This window comes from Callorhinus ursinus, unplaced genomic scaffold (assembly GCF_003265705.2).
Source record: "Callorhinus ursinus isolate GAN/ISIS: 27379988/994484 unplaced genomic scaffold, GSC_fseal_2.0 scaffold119, whole genome shotgun sequence".
Taxonomy (NCBI): domain Eukaryota; kingdom Metazoa; phylum Chordata; class Mammalia; order Carnivora; family Otariidae; genus Callorhinus; species Callorhinus ursinus.
In genome coordinates this window covers 466,733-486,768 of record NW_027397181.1, presented here as the reverse complement: position 1 = coordinate 486,768, position 20,036 = coordinate 466,733, and the positions used below count along the sequence as shown (strand labels likewise).

General features: G+C 40.7%; 1 protein-coding gene across 5 annotated transcripts in view; it reads right to left on the bottom strand.

Moving 5' to 3' along the window:
• TXNRD3 (thioredoxin reductase 3) overlaps positions 1-20,036 on the bottom strand; it is a 70,542-nt gene that overhangs the window by 21,764 nt on the left and 28,742 nt on the right. For 4 of the 5 annotated variants that reach the window (XM_025860283.2, XM_073889870.1, XM_073889869.1 and 1 more), the window contains 7 exons: positions 17,373-17,515; positions 15,293-15,408; positions 14,166-14,391; positions 12,872-12,964; positions 7,668-7,744; positions 6,939-7,095; positions 3,012-3,119 (listed from right to left, as the gene is read on the bottom strand). In XM_025860283.2, coding sequence (XP_025716068.1) covers positions 3,012-3,119; positions 6,939-7,095; positions 7,668-7,744; positions 12,872-12,964; positions 14,166-14,391; positions 15,293-15,408; positions 17,373-17,515 — 920 coding nt within the window. The remainder of the gene's footprint in view (positions 1-3,011; positions 3,120-6,938; positions 7,096-7,667; positions 7,745-12,871; positions 12,965-14,165; positions 14,392-15,292; positions 15,409-17,372; positions 17,516-20,036) is intronic. The other variant, XM_073889872.1, reaches the window with a different exon arrangement.

Genomic DNA, 20,036 nt, shown 5'->3' with positions numbered 1-20,036 from the left:
CTAATGAATCATGGTAAAAAAAGCCATGAATTCTATGTGCAGTATTCCCCTAGCGCTGGAGTTCTCCCGTTCTCCTTGATCGGTAAACTTGGTCTTGGCTTGCTGGCTGTTCCTGCTGATCTTCTGGGGGAGGGGCCTGTTGCCGTGGTTCCCAAATGTCTTTGCCGGAGGCGGAATTGCCCCGCCCTTGTCAGTCCCGGCTAAGCAAGCTGCTCGGGTTTGCTCTCAGGAGCTTTTGTTCCCTGCAAGCTCTTGGTACAGCTTTGGAGGACCAGGGTGAAAATGGTAGCTTCCCAATCTCCACCTGAAGGAGCTGAGAACTCGGGGCCCCACTCCTCAGTGCGCCCCCAGAGAAAAGCAGTCACTCCCGTCTCCCCGGTCTCCAGCCGCACTCCGTGCTCACCCGGCCTGTGACTGAGCGTTTCTATCTCTGGCTCCGGACCCTGTGTGGAGTCTCCAAACCCAGCAGATCCCTGCGGTTCGTTCCTGCGCCGCTCCTCCCCGGGGAGGAAGGGGAGTCTCCCCAGCTCTGCCGCTTGTTGGGTCCCTGCTGGAGGAGCAGTGGCCCGACTGGGCCGCCGATCACAGTTTATGGCAACCCCGAGCTGAGAGCCCACGCCTCGGCTCCGTCTCTGCAGCCGGCTTCCCCGCTCCAATACCTGGGAGCTCTGCCGCACTCAGGCACCCCCGGTCTTTCTGTGACCCCGAGGGTCCTGGGACCACAATGTCCCGCGAGGGTTCCACCTCCTGCTTAGCCACTGGAGCGACGTCCCTCAGCGGAGCCGACTTCTAAAAGTTCCGATTTTGTGCTCCGCGGCTCTATCACTTGCCAGAAGAGTCCGACGGAGGCCCCCTCCCCCGCCGTCTATCCTCCCAAATATCACCTCGGATTCACTTCTCCGCACGTCCTACCTTCCAGAAAGTGGTCGCTTCTCTGTTCAGAGAGTTGTCACTACTCTCTTCTTCGGTCTCCTGTTGAGTTCGTCTAGCTCACTGAATATATTTAACATTGATTTAATAGCCAATTTGATGTCTTTGACTTTGAAGTCCTAGCCCACACTATCTTAATATGTGATCTTACTTAGAAATAGGGTCATTGTCAGAACAACGAACAATTCCATCTTTCTGAGAAACTTTTCTTTATATCCGTTTTTAACCATTAATATTGAGACAAAAGAATTGATGTGATTATCAATTACTACTATCTACTATGTACTATCTACTACTACTATTACAACTATCTACTATCAATTACTACTACTACTATCAATTACTATTCCATTTTCAAAGCACTGATTGTAAAATAAAGCTAAGAATTTATTTAAAAAAAAGAAATAGGGTCATTATATGTGTAATTAGTTAAGATGAGGTCATTCTAGAGTAAGGTGGTTCTCGTAATCTAATGTGAATGTTGTCCTTATAAAAAGAGAAAATTTGGATACTCTGAAGCACACACTAACAGGGAATCCCAAGTGAAGATAAGGTAAGATCTATAAGCCAAGGAATAACAAAGATTGCCAGCCAAACACCAAAAACTAGGAGAAAGGGATGGAATAGATCCTCCTTCACAGAAATCAAATGGAAACAACCCTGTCAACTACCTTGACGTTGGACTTCTAGCCCCTAGAACTGTGAGACAATAGAATTCTGTGGTTTAAGCCCCCAATTTGTGGTACTACATGCTTCCTCTCATGTGCCTGCCTTTCTATCTTAATTTCTCGTTAATTTCAAAAGTTTTAGAACTAAGTGTTAAATCCATAATTGTTACCATCAATTTGCCAAGACTCAAGTAAAAAGTTCACCACTGCAGGAAAAAAACGGCTCATTATTACAAAGGGTTAATTATAAACATTGATCAAGTAATGTCCTCTAAAACATACATTTCTCGTTGAAAACAACCATCTAAAATAACATTATAAAGTTTTAATCACTCATTTTCCCAATATCAGTGATATAAATAAGAGCTTCAGTTAGTCATCAGGCCATTTAACTAACGCTATGATTTCAGCGAATTGCCAGTAATTGACACGACTTCAAGGGAGAGGAATGAAATTTCAAATCTTTTCTGTTGAAAACATCAGGTACTAATAATCCTCCAACTCTTTTTAATTCTCCCTATCCCTCCTATGTTGGAATGGTGTGCAGAAAAAAAGCCACTCAAACTACCCATCAAAGAGTAAGAATGTAAGAAAATATTTATAATATGTAAGAAAGAAATATAAGCTTGTTATGATTTGATGGGGCAGGGGTGAAGGGGAGGTGGAAATAAATGTATGCCAAGGACATCTTTTTGGGAATCTGACAGCTCACAGCCGGCAACAGGCTGACAACCCTGGGAACTGCCCACCCTCCCCACCCTGAGCCCATCCACAACACAGATGCCCCATGTTGATGGGACAGGAGCCTGACTCCGGACATGCTGAATGGAAGTGGGTGGATGGCTGATCCAACTCAGACCAATCAGATGTCCTCTTCCATAATTCAGAACTGAGACTAAGAAACAGTGAGTCCATCAGTTCCTCCTAAGACCAGAACTATTGAATAAACTTGTTTGTGGAAGAAAGGGTACATTTTGGCTGCTATGTGCATTCCACAGGCAAAGAAAGTCTGCATGCAGAAACAAGAATGAGTTGCATGCCCACATGAGTTGAGATGGTGTTGCAGTTCCTGGTTCTCATCCATTCCTAAGGCCTTGCGTGTATATACTCCTGCATTCTACAAAGTCTTATAATAACATGTGCTTTCTTGTATAAGCTACTCAAATAAGACGTTTGTCACTTATAACTTGAAAGTCCTAATGCATACATCTTTTGTCCCCCTTTCCCCAACTGTATTATTATTATTAGCTAGAGAAATAAGGTTTAAATTACTTAATTTCTGATTTTCCTAAAATAGGAATATGATTTCCTACACTCTAATCATTACAGTACCTTGCAAAACAAAAAGTGACTGCGAAGTCAGCGGATTCAAAGAGAAATTCTGAATAAGTAAGCAGTAAAACACAATCTTACCTCAAGATTCTCTTTTTTATACACTTCAATAGCTTTCTCTTCGGACAATCCACAGCAGCCGTATTCCAAAGGAGCAAACACTGTAGTTGGAACATTAACATAATCACACTGAAAGATAAGCAAATTACATCCGCTTATTTTGTGACACTTCACAGCAAAAATCTACATTACATACATTTCTAAGAGGAAAATAAATAAGTCTGGTTCAATGTGACTGATTCTTCCATTTCACCACTTCAGGGAATTTGTAGTTATACTCAAAGTAGGTGGTGAACCCAACTCCAGAGCAGAGACCACACCCTGGCCAGTGGCCCACGAATGGGACCAGCTCTCCTAGAGCCTCAACCTTCCACTCTAAAATGTTTCATTTCCATCCCCCTGATTCTGGACCCTGCTCCCACTGGAGCACCTCTACCAGGTGACCAAGAATCACACCATTTCACTGGAAGCTGAAGTCACCCTTGGCCATTCACATAACTGTCACAGAGGAGATGAGCAAAGAAGCAGTTTAACAGTGTGGGAATGGGTGAATGCCCTGGACCATCGGGGGAGATGGCATAAGGGTAGGGGGGCAACTAACACGGGGACCAGGATCTCATAAGTCCTGTGGTTCTGACAGAATCCCCATAGAGCCCTTATCAGACTGAGGCAGAGCGTGAGTGGACATCGTGGGGAGACTGCAGACTCTGAGCTCTACATGCCTCTTCCAGCAGCTCTATGCACCTGCCTGTGGGAAAGAGAGTGTGAGCACTGGTGGCATCCCTCCCTGAAAGAGAGTGTCTTTGTGACAGCATGGAGAACTGGAACACACTGGTGCAAGCACCATTAGAACCATGCATGGAGAGAAAGCAGTGTGCAGGAGCAGAGAAAGGGTGGAGGGTATAAACAGAGATGAAGGTCACCAGGCCTGCCCATCAATAGCCCCTCAAGGGGTGACACTGCCCATAGCACTACCTGTCCCCCCAGCCGTGCCAACAGGTTGTAGGTGATTAGGTCAAGGGTGGTCTCTAACCCAAAGAAAGCTAATGTGTGAGCTGGCCAGAAATCTATGTAGAAAAAGGTGAGCTACATCAATCAAATTCTTTCTTTTGCAGGAAGACAAGCTGGAAGCAAAGGAAGAATCCCCCAGTGGTAGTGGGACAGGAAGAAATGCACCTGTGGAGCTATAGCCAAGTAAGGCTACTGGAAGAGACCCTGTGAAACCCCCACCTGTGTGCCGGGGCCCCAGAGCAGCTGTGACCCCAGCCCCAGTTCTAGCTCCAAATGCAGTGTGGCCCAGCCCTAGCATGGTGCTTGTTCTAAGTCAGTGTTTCAACTTACTAATTCACAGGATCCTTGTAAAAAAAAACCCTCAGTCTGCCTAGTGGCAGTAAGTTTCTACTTTTTGTTACCCCAAACAAAAACAAATCAAACCACTGCCAGGTATCCCTACATCAGTGAGGTGGATTATGTATAATGTACATCAGCCTTCTTTAACTTAAATGCTCTAGTACCACTTCACATTTGTGAACCTGCAAATCATGGGTAAGCCAAGCATTTTTTTCTTTTTTCCAACATGGCTAGAAAAAAAACACATAACCGTAGGGATAATCTTAGTATTTTTTGACTTCTGTTAGGCCTGCACATACACATCAATCCATTTACAGCTGACCCTTAAACAATGTGGGGGTTGGAGTGCTGACCCCCCATGCAGTCAAAAATCCACATATAACTTTTGAACCCCTCCCCACCAAAAACACTTAATAGCTTACCTTTGACTGGAAGCCTTACAAATATTGTAAATAGTTGATTAACACATATTTTTATGTTATATATATTGTATATTATATTCTTACAATAAAGTAAGCTAGAGAAAAGAAAATGTTACTAAGAAAATCATAAGGAAGAGAGAATACATTTACAGCACTGTACCGTGTTTACTGAAAAGAATCCCCACGTAAGTGGACCCGCACAGTTCAAACCCGCGATGTTCAAGGGTCAGCCGCACTGACCAGCAGCTGACCCTGGGTCCCATGGCTTACAGGGAAAGCCTCATTCTCAAAGGGTGCCTCTGTCTCCCATTTCCTATCAATTAAGAATAATTAACAGGAAATTCCTCAATGCTCCTCTCTTTCATCTAAAACACCTTCTCCACATCTTAAACCATCTCCTCCACTTGAACTTGACTTCATCTTGCCCTTCTTGCCTTCCTTCTAGTCCTGTACCTTTAAGCTCTTTCTTTCTTCATACCCTAAACACACTGCTGCATCTTCAGATCTCTCCACCCGACAGCCACCTTCACTTCTTAAAGCATTTGGCAACTACTCTGCCTCCATACACCCTGAAATGCTAACTGCATTGCCACACTGTAATGTTCAGCATCCTGGGCCCCACCCACTGATGCTCACAGAGCTGCATCCTCGTTGCCCCCATCCAGCAATGCCTCCATATACGTTCAAGGTCTTCCTTCATGACCTCATGAGGCACCTGGGGTGATATGATAAGCAGAACACAGCATCCTTTGTGAAGAAGACATACTCAAAACATTTCACCTGACCCTAATCATGCAAAACAATCAGAGAAATTCAGAATATGAGACATTCTACAAGGAAAGTGGTCTGGACTCACCAAAAATCAAAGTCACGAAAAACAAAACAAGCAGGTAAATAAAGGCAGGGGGACCATTTCAGATTAAAAGAGACTTAAAAGAGCTAAACATACCACATGAATCAAACACGTGCATGTGCATACACTTAATGGAAATCTGAACAGTATCACATTTTTGTTCAATTTCTTAGATAGAATAATGAAACTGTGGTTATGGAAGAAGATGCTTGCTCTCAGGAGATGCATGTTGAAGTCTATAGGGGCCAATGTCATTGACCTGCCACTTACCTCAAAAAGCTCTGGAAAAAAAATGCACGCATTGTATACACACATATTCAGAAAAGGAGAGAGAGCCAAATGGCAAAATATTAATAACTAGGGAATGTGGATGAAAGGGTAATATGGGTGATTATTCCTATTCTTCCTGTGGTTTGACATCTTTCTAAACAGAAAGATGGAGGATGTAAAGGTCTTCAACAGTTCCCACTGCCTAGAGAAGGCCATTCCAATTCTTAATTGTGGCATGAGAGATTTTTGATGAGCTGGCACCAAATGAATTTTCTAGCCTCATTCCCAGTTGTATTCCTCTATCCCCAAGTGTTCTGCCCACACACATCCCGAATGCTCTAAGTATTATAGAAGGGACAATTCTTTGTGTAGGACAAAACATTTAGCTTTCCTCACCCCTACCCAGGCCCTTCATCCGCCTACACTTCCACACGTCCACAGTGCTCTCATGGAGTAGAGCACGACGTCCCCAGCTGGGAACTCTAACAGACTACTCACAGTCCTGCTGAGCTTGGTGCTTGCATCTGCATTATCTACTTACCAGAAAAGCCCTGTGCTACCTCAGTTTTGAATTACTCATCCTACAAAGCCTGTCCCACATCTTTGACTGAAGACAATGAAAAGTGCAGGAGATGCTAGAAATCATCACCTTCACACTTGGCAGAGGTAAAACTGAGGCACAGAGACTTGAAACAACCTGACCAGGTTCACCCACCAGCAGGCATGAAGCCAGGGCCAGCGACTGCCCATCTGGGATGCCTTTACCAGCCCAATAAGTTACAACTAACTGCCCCTTGTCTTACATTACTCATGATCCCCCACTCCCCTGGGAAGCCCCTTGGCACTGGAACCATGCCAATCCTTTGTATATCACCTAGCATGACATCCTGTACACAGCAGACCCTCAAAAGATATTTGTTGAAAATTATTACTAAATAATAATTTATCTGTGATGAACCCTTTACTTGCAAAACAAGTACACAAGTGTTCTTTGTAATGATTTTTTTAATCACAATTTTGATCTAGATATCATCTCAAAAGCAGAAAACTCACCTTTTCCAAACAGCCAGCAAAAAGTCTGCGAGCCAGCAACTTGCCTGCCTGTATGGCAACGGGTGTGAGCTCAAGTTTACCCTCCAGAATATCCCCGACAGCATAAACATAGGGCACATTGGTCTGTTCCACATCGTTTACTGGTATTTTGCCACTCCTATTGGATTTTGGAAAGGAAACAAATACATTATGACTCATTCTGTACTGCTGGATGACTAACACCAACTTTTCCAAGAGACAATGACTAAACACATAGAGCAAAGACCTCCCTCTAAGAAGAGAGGCACCTCAGGTCATCAATGTCTATAAGATCAATGGCTCAAATCATAAGGGTTTCTCTAGCTCCAAAAAAACCACCTTTCTGGTTTTTTTTCTACTCATTTTTTTGGATGCCAAGGATAGGTCCAGATTTCCCTTTGAAATTTTTCTCCTAGCCTGACCAACAACATAAAAATTAACTCTAAATCAGAAAGTGGGTAAGGACATTTCCACAGTTTATTTTTTAAAATCACTGTTTAATGTATCAGTTCTTTAAGGCACACACTAAAGAGTTACTGATTCATTAATGAAAAAAATTGATTAATACAGAGCTGGCACAGTACTTAGTGTGAAATAAACTTACAGCATTAAAATTTTGCATTTTAGTAATTAACTGAGAATTCCAAGAGGTGATCTGTAGAAACATTTTGCTTTGTGCAGCAACAGTGCAATGATCCCACGTGTACTTACTTCTCATTGATTTTGACACCAATCTTCTCCAAGCCTATTTTCCTTGTGCAGGAGTCACGACCAATTGCTAATAAAACCTGTATTTAGAGTGAGATCCAAAACACAAATTGTCAATGTCAGGAATGAAAGAAGGAACATCACTACAGATCCTTTAGACATTAAAAGGACAATAACAGAATACTATGAACACCCTATGCCAATAAAGTTGACAGCTTAAATGAAACATTCCTTGAAAGACAGTTTACTAAGTCACACACATGCAAATCTGAATAACTCTATGTTCTGTGCTAAATTATGTCCCTGTACCAAATTCACATGTTAAAGTCCTAAGCCCCAGTGCCTCAGAATGTAATGTATTTGGAGACAGGGCCATTAAAGAAGTAATTAAGGTAAAGTGAGGCCATTAGGGTGGGGGCCCTAATCCAGTATGACTGGTGTCCTTTATAAAAAGAGGCAATTAGGACACAAATGACACAGACTGAGGGGCAACCACGTGAGGACCCAAGGAGAAGGCACCATCTGCAAGCCAAGGAAAGAGGCCTCAGAAGAAACCAAACCTACTGACACCTTGATCTGACTTCCAGCCTCCAGAACTGTGAGAAACTGAATTTCCATTGTCTAAGACATTCAGTCTGTGGTGTTTTCTTATGGCAATCCTAGCGGAGGAACACACCCTACACTCACTGGAGAAACTGAATCCACAATTTGTAAACTGCCCATAAATTAACTCAAGACCCAAATGATTTCGCTGGTAAAGTCTATCAAAACTTAAGTAAGAAATACTACTAATGGGATACAAACTCTTCCACAAAAAAAGAGGAGGGAACACTTCCCAACTCCTTTTTATGAGGCCAGCATAAACAACTGACACAAAAATCAAAAAGGATATTAAAATTATAAGCCCATACTCCTCATGAACACAGATGCAAAATACTTGACAAAATGTTAGTTAGAAAATGAAATATAGCAATATATAGAAAGGATAATTGATCATGCCCAACTGGGGTTTGTCCCCAAAATACAAATTTGGTTCAATATGCAAAAATCAATCAATGTAGTTAATCATATTAACCAAATAATGGAGAAAACAATTTAATCATTAACCAATAGATATGGGGAAAGAATTTGACAAAATTTAATATCATTTGAGGATTTTAATTTAGTCCTCAGCAGATTAAGAATAAAAGAAAACTTCCCCAACCCGTTAAAAGGCATTGGTGTTAAAAAAAAAAAAAAAAATCTACAGCTTACATCCTAGCAATGATGAAAGACTGAATGTTTCACCTCTTAGGGTAGGAGCAAGATAAGGATGCCCACTCTCAAGCAATTTCTATTCAACGTTGTACTGGAGGACTTAACCAGTGCGACAAGACAAGAGAAAGAAATAAAAGTCAGGCCGACTGGAAAGAACAACAAAACTGACTTTATATGCAGACATTAACCCCAAGAATCTACAGTAAGGTCAACATGCAAAAATCATTTGTATTTCTATATACTACCAAGTAAACATTGAAAGTTTTAGAAAATTTAAAATACCATTTTATAATAGCTTAAAAACATGAAATATTTAGAGACAAATTTAGCAAAACACACAAGAGACCTCTAGAGCAACATGATAAAATATTGAGTAGAGAAACTAAAGATAATTGGAAAGATCTATGAAGTTCACACACTAGATGGTCAGTTCTTCTAAACTGGTCTATATAATCAATATAATTCCAATAAAAATCTCAACAGGATTTTTTTCTGGTAGAAACTGACAAGCTGCATTATATGGAAATGTAAAGGACCTAAACAAAACCAGAGGACTTACTCCACCAGTCTAAAGCTTCAATATTGAAAACAATGTGGTGAAAGAAGACAAATGGTCAATGGGATAAAGAAATGTAGAAACAGACCCACAGTTAAATGGTCAAATGATTTCAATAAAGGCACCAAAGCAACTCAGTGGAGAAAGGAAGTCTTTTCAACAAATGGTACTGGATACCCATACAGAAGAAAAAGAACCCATATTCCTACCTCACTGTATAAACAAAAAATAATTCAAGATGTATTACAGACCTGAACATAAAAGATAAAATTATAAAGCTTCAAGAATAAAATTTAGGAGAATAGCTTCATGACCTTTGGGTAAAAGGATTCCTTAGAGGGGTGCCTGGGTGGCTCAGTTGGTTAAGCAACTGCCTTCGGCTCGGGTCATGATCCTGGAGTCCCAGGATCGAGTCCCGCATTGGGCTCCCTGCTCAGCGGGGAGTCTGCTTCTCCCTCTGACCCTCTTCCCTCTCGTGCTCTCTATCTCTCATTCTCTCTCTCTCAAATAAATAAATAAAATCTTTAAAAAAAAAAAGATTCCTTAGAGCTCATAGAAAGCATTAACCATAAAGCAAAAAATTAATAAACTGGACTTCATAAAAATTTTAAAACTACTGTTCATCAAAAGATGCCATAAAAAATGAATAGACAAGTCACAAATGGGATGAAAATATTCACAATATATCTACCTGAAAACAGAATGTATCCAAGAGCTGTACAAAACTCCCTCAATTCAAGAATAAAATTCAAATAACTGAATAAAAAAAACACAGACCAAAGATTTGAACAGATACTTCATAATGGAAAATATAATAAATGGCCAGTGAACACATGAAAAGTTGCTCAACACCATTAGTCATCAGGAAGACGTAGATTAGAACAATAAGACACCACTACACATGCACTAGAATGGCTAAAATGAAAAATCCAGACAAGCCCAAATGTTGAGGACATGGGACAACCAAAACTCCCATGCCAGCTGGTGGAAATATAAGAGTGATTCATTCATATAGAAGCTGTTATACAGTTTCTCAAAAAGTTAAACATCGAAACCATCTTATGACCATTTAATTTCATTCCTAGCTATTTACCCATGAGAAATGAAAATATAAGTCCACAAGGGCTTATGCAAGAAATCTTCATAGCAGTTTTAGTCACAATAGCCCAAACCACAAACAGCCTAGGGGTTCATCCACAGGAAAATGAACAAACTGTGGTATAGTCATACCATTTTATAATCATATAATTTATACAGTAAGAACAACTAACTACAGACACACAACATGGATGAATATGAGGCGTATGTATCATATGGTTCCATTCCTGTGACATCTAGACTAGGCAAAACTAGTCTATGGTGACAGAAATCAGAATAGGGTTGTTTGGGTCAGGGAGTGGGAAGCGATATAGGAGAGCTTTCTGAACTCGTAGAAATATTCTATTACCTTCAAATGTGTATGGATTACACAAACATGCATTTTTCAAAACCAACTGAACTGTACATCTAAGATATGTGCATTTCACTACATGTAAATTACACCTCATTATAAAAGTAAACAATTTACAAATTTAGATACTGTGAATAACTTTATACCATTATATTCGATAACTCAGATGAAATGAACTAATTACTAGAAAAATATAATTAATCTAAAGTAACTCAAGAAAAAAATAGAAAGCCTTAAAAGCCCTGTGACTGTTAAAGAAATTCAATCAGTGGTCAAATACATATATCTATAGAAAATTCTAGGCTCAGATGGTTACATCAGTGAATTCTATCAAACAAAGAACCAATTCTAACATTACAAAACTGCTTCCAGAGAACAGAGAAAGAGGTAATATACTCCAAACTTCTTTCATGAGCTAAAACAACCTTGATATCCAAATCTGAAAAGTTCAATATATGAAAGGAAAATTATGAGCCAATATAATTCATGAATATTAATGCAAAAATTTTAAAGAACCAAATCCAACAATATATAAAAAGAACCATTACCAAGTTGGGTTTACACCAGAAACACAGAGTTGGTTGAACATTAGAAAATCAATGTAATTCAACACATTTACAGATTAAAGAAAAAATTTTTGATCAACAGGTACAAAAGAAACACTGTTAAAACCAAACATCCACTCGTGATTTTTTAAAAAACAGAAAAGAAATAACCAAACAACTCTTGGCAAACAAGAAAGAGAAAAGAAATTCTTTAACTTAATTAAGAATATCTAACAAAATCCTGCAGAAAACATTACTCTTCAATGATGAAACACTGAGAACTTTCAATACTGAGAACAAGACAAAATGCCTGCCACTGCCATTTCTTGGAGGTCCCAGCTAGTGTACTTATGCAAAAAAAAAGAAATAAAAAGGAAAAAAGCAGAAAGGAGGAAACAAAACTTTTGTTATTTACAAATAGTATGAAGGCATACAAAGAAAATTCAAAATAATCTAAGATAAATTATCAAATAATAGTTTAGCAAGATTATAGAATACTAAATCAAAACACACAAATTGGCAGCATTTCTATACACCAGCAACAGTTAAAGACAATGACATTTTCCCCCAAAAATATCATTTATGACTACATAAAAATACATTAAATACCTAGGAATAAATCTAAAAGATGTTCTTGATTTGTATACAGAGGAATTTATTAACTTTGTTAGGAATTATTAAAGACAACCTAAATTAAGAGGAAGATATACCATATTTATGGAGAGAAGACTAAATATTGCAATAAAAAGTTAGCAATTGCTTTATATATCTGATAAAATCCTAATAAAACTCTCAGCTGAGGTTGATTTATTTTGTTTGTTTTCTTATTTTTTGGCTTTGTTGATCCTCCCCATATTGTTCCCTTTTTTTAACTAAAAACAATCACACATATATCAGTATATAAAATATAAATGTATCATTATGATTTACCAAAGAAATGTTGACATCCAAATATCATCATTTTTAAATTAGAACTGTTGCCACCCAATATAGTCCATGGACAATTCACGTTGTTTGCAGATTTTATATTGTTTTTAAAAATAAAAAGATCTTTATTATTGTTTTTGATTATAAGATATATTCAATTTTTATTGAAAATATCCAAATGCCCAAATGTAAAAGATATCTAACGCTCCAGAAGTAAGTACTTATAAGTCAGATATATCTGCTTCCAGATTTTATTCTATGTATAAATTATCCATACACACATATTTTCTTATATTTTTCATGTACACCAAAAACTACCAAATGTCAACAGCTCAACTACCTGACATTTTATTATAGTTTTTACAAAGAATCAAAAGGAAAAAAGTTAAGCCTAAGAATTTTCCCATAAACTTCATCTGTGCTAATTTATGAGTGTGTTCAACCACTTACTGCTTATAAAATAAAAACTTACTGTATTATATACTTCTTCAATAGTTTCTGGTCCTTCAGTGGATTTAGCCACTACTTTCAGCTTTCCGGGTGAACCTTTCTCCAACTGCTGAACCTAGTAAAGATAAGTAATGTAATGATTCTGTCTAAAGGTGACAGAAAATAAATGGGTCAGAGGGTGTACAAGTGTGCACATATAGTTTCCCGACTAAGTAAAGACAGAGGAAAAAAGGACTGTAACAAGGTAAAATTTGGAGGTAGAAATAAATTAATGGATTCGTTGGTGGAGGCATAATAGGAGGAACGAGGGATGTTTTCCAGGTATTGACTTAATAAATTGTGTAGACTGTAGTACCACCTTCTGAGTACTTATATAGGCCAGAAAGATGAGCTGGGGAATACACTTAGGAAGAAAATCAAGAATTTCATTTTTGTCTTAATAAATCTGAAATGCTTATGAGGATTCAAGTGGAGATATCCCATAGCCAAATGTGTAAATGGGTGTGGAGTTTAGGAGAGATGCCTGAGCAGGATATATAAATCTGAAAGCCATTAGCATTGAGATAATAAAGTATGGACCTAAAGAAGACCACCCAGGTAACAAGTGCAGAGAAGAGAAGAGGGAGCCAGTGCTCTGACATTTACAGGTTGAGGAGATGTGGAATCACAGGCTGTGGGACCAGAGAGTTCAAGGATGGAGAGTGTTTCAAATGGAAGGAATGTCAGTTTCACCAAATGCTGCCCAGAAGCCCCACTCCATAAGGGCAGAGATACGACCATTGGATCTGACAGCATGGAGTTGGCCACAGACCCTGGCATGTAATTTCAAAGGAGAAGCAGGGATGGAAGCAGCTGAGAGTTGGCTGAAGTGGAAAATGGAGGCAAGAAACCAGAAGGAACATGTACAGAAGTTTCCTTGTGAACAGGAAAAGAAAAACAGGGACCCAGCCAAAAGGGCAGAGAGGGCAAGGGAGGGCTTATTTGTTTGAAGAGGAGAGACACTGGTGGGAATGACAGAGCAGAAAGGATGTTAACTGAAGACGGAGCATCCCTGACAAGGTGAGAGAAGGTAGGAGCACACAGAAGGCCTGAGAGGAGTAAGGACACCTTCCCGCACAGGGGGAGGGGCGGGGAGGACAGAGGGACACGTGGAGGTCAGTTTTGTAGACTAGAGGTGGGAGCACTATCTTTACGGTGTCCTACTGAGTACGGACTAATTCATTTCAGAAAATGAAGTAAGGAGAGCTAGAATAAAAAACTAAAAAGAGAATAAAAACCTAAAAATAAAAGGAATTCCAAATGCCTTTCGGACTTACCATCACAGGTACAAATTTTCTTAAGAACTTAACACCATGTTGCTCCATGTAGGAACCCACTTTCTCTGCCATTTCTTGATCAAAGCCACGAAGAAGGACTGAGCGCACCATAACTGTGACATCTAAGCCAATGCCAGCAAGAAACCCTGCACATTCCAGAGCGACATAAGATGCACCCACCACTAATGTTTTGCCAGGGCAATAAGGCAGAGAAAACAGGTCGTCACTGAAAAATAAAAACAACAAAAGGAACATGTAGGCAATAAAAATGAACATGTAGGTTTCTACGTATAGTGGTCTTTTGTTGGCTTAGCAACCTGGTGCTTGAATGAAGAAACATGAACAGAAAGAGCCTTTTAGAGTTTCTAAGAGTGTCCACTATAGAGTAAGAAGTATAGCTCAGTTTTTTCAAAATCAAATTAGTGGATCACAAGTGAAGGTGTTTTAAATGAAACAGAATAGAAAATATTAGACTACATTATATAAGAAGAAATATGGTTTGGTTTGAGTGTGTGTGTGTGTGTGTCTGTATGCACACACGCGTGTGTGTGTGTGTTCACCTGAACAACAGTGTCACGAAAAACACATTTCTTTTTTTTAATTTAAATTCAATTAGCCAACATATAGTGCATCATTGTTCCAGATGTAGTGTTCAATGATTCATCAGTTGCGTATGTACATCTGGTAAAAATGTCTGAAAGTCACTGTCCTGCATTACACAATGTCCTCTCTATAACCATCCAGGGATAACTACTATTAAATCCCAGTATTAGGAACAGTCACGCTTCTCCTGATCAACTGGTTCATTAGATCATATAGACACTAAACCCTAAAGCTATTTGTATTTATTTCTTTGCTTTGGCCTCCAGGAAGTTTAGAGCCAACTTCCCAGACCTCACTGAGCAATTACCTAGAATCATACAGCATATATGTGTGCATAAATTTGACCTTATTACTTACCTAATCTTATTTTCTTTGGGCTTCATTATGTTAACCACTTAGCTTCTTGCGTTATACTTTTTATTTGTCATCAATTCAAATCTTTTATGAGATAATATCAGGGACTAAATAAATTGGACACATAAACATAACACAATTTACGGTTACAATAGCCTATTTAATCTTACCTAGTAATACAGTACTCTTTATCTCCTTGGATTCCTAAATAGCGGGGCCTTTCACCTGTTGCTAGGACAAATTTTGCAGCAGTATAGTAAGTTTCCTGTCCTTTTCTATTGGTTGCCTTGAAAAAAGAAAAGCAAATTTCAACTTCTTCTACAAACACGGTAGGGTATCAGACACCCTGGACAACTAGTTACAGAGCTTCCCACCCAACAGGAGCGGACATGCAAATATAGTAATGCAGTGTGATAAGCACCAACATAGAAAAGAGAAGTCTTCATAAAATATCACCAACAGAGCCCAGTGGAGGTGGACCAGGGGACCGGAACGCCAGCCGAGGGTGGCTTCAAAGGTGGTGGTATTTCAAGTGGAGGCAAGAAAGTGAGAGGATTTGAGAAGAAAGAAAACCTACAGAGAGAACAGTGCACAGAAAAGCACACAGGCCTGAAAGTAGCAGGTGCCTGGGGAGTGGCAAGTGGTCAGAAAGTGGCAGGAAAGGGGGGAACGTGTCCCAGTGAAGGGAAACAGATTCATGCCAAATGTTAACACCTTTATTTGCCATTCTCAAGATTTCAGCTACGGGGAACCAGGAAAGGTTATTCATTGTTTGCCTATTTTCAATTATACAAATAATTCATTTAAAAAATTCAAAAACCAATGAAGGTGTTTAAACAAGAGGGTGGTTTAGGGCGCCTGGGTGGCTCAGTTGGTTAAGCCACTGCCTTCGGCTCAGGTCATGATCCTGGAGTCCTGGGATCGAGTCCCGCATCAGGCTCCCTGCTCGGCAGGGAGTCTGCTTCTCCCTCTGACCCTCTCCCCTCTCATGTGCTCTCTCTCTCTCTCTCATTCTTTCTCTCAAATAAATAAATAAAATCTTTAAACAAGAGGGTGGTTTAAATGGTGGGATGGAGGGAGGGCAGCCTGGAGACAGGCACCTGCTCCAGAGGGTCCGGAAAGAGAGAAACAAGCACCGGCTGCGGGGGTGGGAGGGGGAAACCTGAGTTTTCTCGCTGGAGCAACTGAGGAGACCCTGGTTATCACTAAATGCGAAAACGCAGCGAAGAGGCAGGTACGGCTGCAAACAACTGGCTTATTCAACCAACCATGCCAGCCATGCCACAATTTGAGAAATAAAACTACCTGACTCATAGTTCTATGATGTTTCTTTCGTGTGAGTGATGTAATTCAAATTGGCCCATGTATGGTTTCAAAAGGGGCAGCTTTTGACAGACCACCTCACTTTCCAGAGATGATAAATGACTACAAAACAACCTCAAATCCCCCCAAGATCATTGCACACTGTGCCAGGAAAGCAGAGTTCAAAATTAAACTAGGTGTTGAGGGTTATATCTAATTGTCTTTTATAACTCCAATTTAACATTCTTGTGTTCATCAAAACGATCTCATTTGCCTTACATACTGTTCTTATGATATGAAACATTACAAAGCTTATAAAAATACACTAATTTTCATACTAATTTTATTAATACATCTTTGACATATTGGAGTTCTAGTTAAAGTTTCATTTTATTTTTTTTTTAATTTTTCTTTGTACTGAAATACAGTTGACACACAATGTTCCATCAGTTTCAGGTATACAACACAGTGATTGGCGAGTTTATACATCACGCCATGCTCAGCACGTGTGTAGCTGCCATCTGTCCCCGCACAGCTACTACGGCACCCCTGCCTAATTCCCCAGGCTGTACCTTCATCCCCGGGATTGTTCTTTCCATTCTGCCCATCCCTCCTAAGGTTTCATTTTAAAAAAGAATTACACTACTAAAATTTTTCATTTTTTAGTCTTTTAAACTTTCAACTATTTAGTCTAAACATTTTCTTTCAAGGTAGTAATAAAATCAAAAGGCAAATAATAACTTTAAATGAAGAGCTCTTTAAAAAGGCAATTCCTCCAATTTAGCAGGACCTGTGGAATCAACAACAATGGGGAAGAAACAGGTGCACAAAAGGCAATGTGTGTGCACAGGTCAGTGAGAGTCCATAACATGAAACATGGAATTTCAGATCAAGGCAAGTTCAAGCAATAGTAAAGAAAAGCAACAAACAAGACAAAACAAACAGTACCTTTATTTTATGATGTTCAACAAATTCTCCATAGGAATTGACATAGGCCACGGCCTTCTCCCTCAAGGACAACCTGTAGCCCCAGTTTAGAGAGCCAATGTGATTCTGAATCGCTTCTGTCATCGTCTCCCAGTTGTGCTTCACTGAAAACAAATAACCAGAATGAAGGCATAAAGCAAATTTTTTTCCTTTAAAAATTTTTTATTTATTTTTTTGTGAGAGAGAGAGCAGACTGAGCAAGAACATTAGCTGGGGGGAGAGGCAGAGGGAGAGGGAGAAGCAGGCTCCCCACTGAGCAGGGAGCCTTATGTAGGGCTCGATCCCAGGACTCTGGGATCAAGCTTAACTGACTGAGCCACCCAGGTGCCCCAAGTGAATTTCATTTTTAACGTTCAATCATATACAAACACACATAAGCCATACTATATATTGCTTTAAGAATCAAGAAGTGACCACAAGACAACTAGCAAATGAAATCTTTTTTAGGCCAGTTATGGTTTATACTTCTTCCTCTTTTATAATACAAAACATAAGCAAACAGCAGAGTTCTGAAAAGAAGAAAAAAAAATCCATGGAATAAAGAATGGGGAGAACAGTCCAAAACATCACAAGGCAGGAAGATCATCCCTACTAGGGAGCACCCCAAGGCCACTGTGCTCTGTGAGGTCTGCTGCACATGGTGTCCCAGATGTGAAGGGAAGCAGGTCTCAGGTCAGTGAGCACCACACATCCCCTGACCAGACCAGCCTGGGCCACTCCCTTTCGGTTCACTTGGTGATGGTTTTATGACAGCAAAGATCCTACATTTCTTTACAACAAATATAGTTTCTGCTCACCGCGGCCCACCATTTATATTACAATGTTTACTCATTTCCTGTTGCAATTGGAGCAGGAGGTGATGGAATCAAATTCCTCATCATCCCTATGTCTTCAAGGTGGGAATGATTTCCTAGTGTTCGCCTCATCTGTTGATGCTGCTTCCAGAAGGAGAAATCAGCCTCCGTGCAGCACTGTGTTTGTAAGACACAGAGGCCAGCCCAGTAGGGATGAGCCTCTCCACAATGGCACATGCCCTCAAATCCTAAGCTACCTCTTCCCCTCTAATCCAGAAAAGCTACTCCTCTAACCTTCCAAGAACTGTTTCTCCCAAGGACCTTGTCAGTTAGATTCCCACTTCACATGTCCTTTTGTTTCTGGCTCTTGTAAGAAACACTCTAGAGGGGGCGGAGCAAGATGGCGGAAAAGTGTGAGACCAGGATTTCGTCTGGTCTCAGGAATTCAGCTGAATAGGGATCAAACCATTCTGAACACCTACAAACTCAACAGGAGATTGAAGAGAGTAGCAACAACTCTCTGAACACAGAAGCGACCACTTTCTGGAAGGTAGGACGTGCGGAGAAGTGAATCCCAGGCGATATTCGGGAGGATAGAAGGCGGGGGAGGGGGCCTCCATCCGCCGCTTCTGGCAAGTGATAGAGCCGCGGAGCACAAAATCGGAACTTTTAGAAGTCGGCTCCGCTGAGGGACGTCGCTCCAGTGGCTAAGCTGGGGGTGGAACCCCCGCGGGATGGTGTGGTCCCAGGACCCTTGGGGTCACAGAAAGACCGGGGGTGCCTGAGTGCGGCAGAGCTCCCAGGTATCGGAGCGGGGAAGCCGGCTGCAGAGACGGAGCCGAGGCGCGGGCTCTCAGCTCGGGGTTGCCATAAACTGTGATCCCTGGCACAGTCAGGCCACTGCTCCTCCAGCAGGGACCCAACAAGCAGCAGATCCGGGGAGACTCCCCTTCCTCCCCGGGGAGGAGCGGCGCGGGAACGCACCGCAGGGATCTGCTGGGTTTGGAGACTCCACACGGGGTCAGGTGCCAGAGATGGAAACGCTCAGTCACAGGCCAGGTGAGCACGAGTGTGGCCGGAGACCGGGGAGACGGGAGTGACTAGTTTTCTCTGGGGGTGCACTGAGGAGCGTGGCCCCGAGTTCTCGGCTCCTTCAGAGCAGAGATTAGGAGGCCGCCATTTTTCACTCTCGTCCTCCAAGCTGTACCGAGAGCTTGCAGGGAACAAAAGCTCCTGAGAGCAAACCCGAGCAGCTTGCTTTAGCCCTGACCGACAAGGGCCGGGCAATTCCCCCTCCGGCAAAGACATTTGGGAACCACGGCAACAGGCCCCTCCCCCAGAAGATCAGCACGAACAACCAGCCAAGACCAAGTTTACCAATCAAGGACAACGGGAGAACTCCAGCACTAGGGGAATACTGCACATAGAATTCATGGTTTTTTTTACCATGATTCATTAGTTTTTCAAAGTTAATTTCTTTAACTGTTTTTTTTTTAATTTTTCTTTTTCCCTTTTTCAACCAACATCTTATCAATCCCTTTTTTAAAAAAACATTTTTTAATTTTCATTCTTAGAGTCATATTTTATCCCTTCATAGTAGTTACCCTTATTTTGGGCAGATATATATAAGTTGTTCTCTCTTTAAAATTTTGAGATACAGTTTCTTCTAACAGATCAAAATATACCCTAAATCACTAGTGTATGGCTTTGTTCTAGTCTCCTGCCTGATCACATTCTTTCCTTTTTTTTTTTCTTTTCTTCTTATTTTTAGAACTTCTTTCTTTTTTCAAACAACTTCTTTTCTGATCAATTCTTTTATAAAATCTTTTAT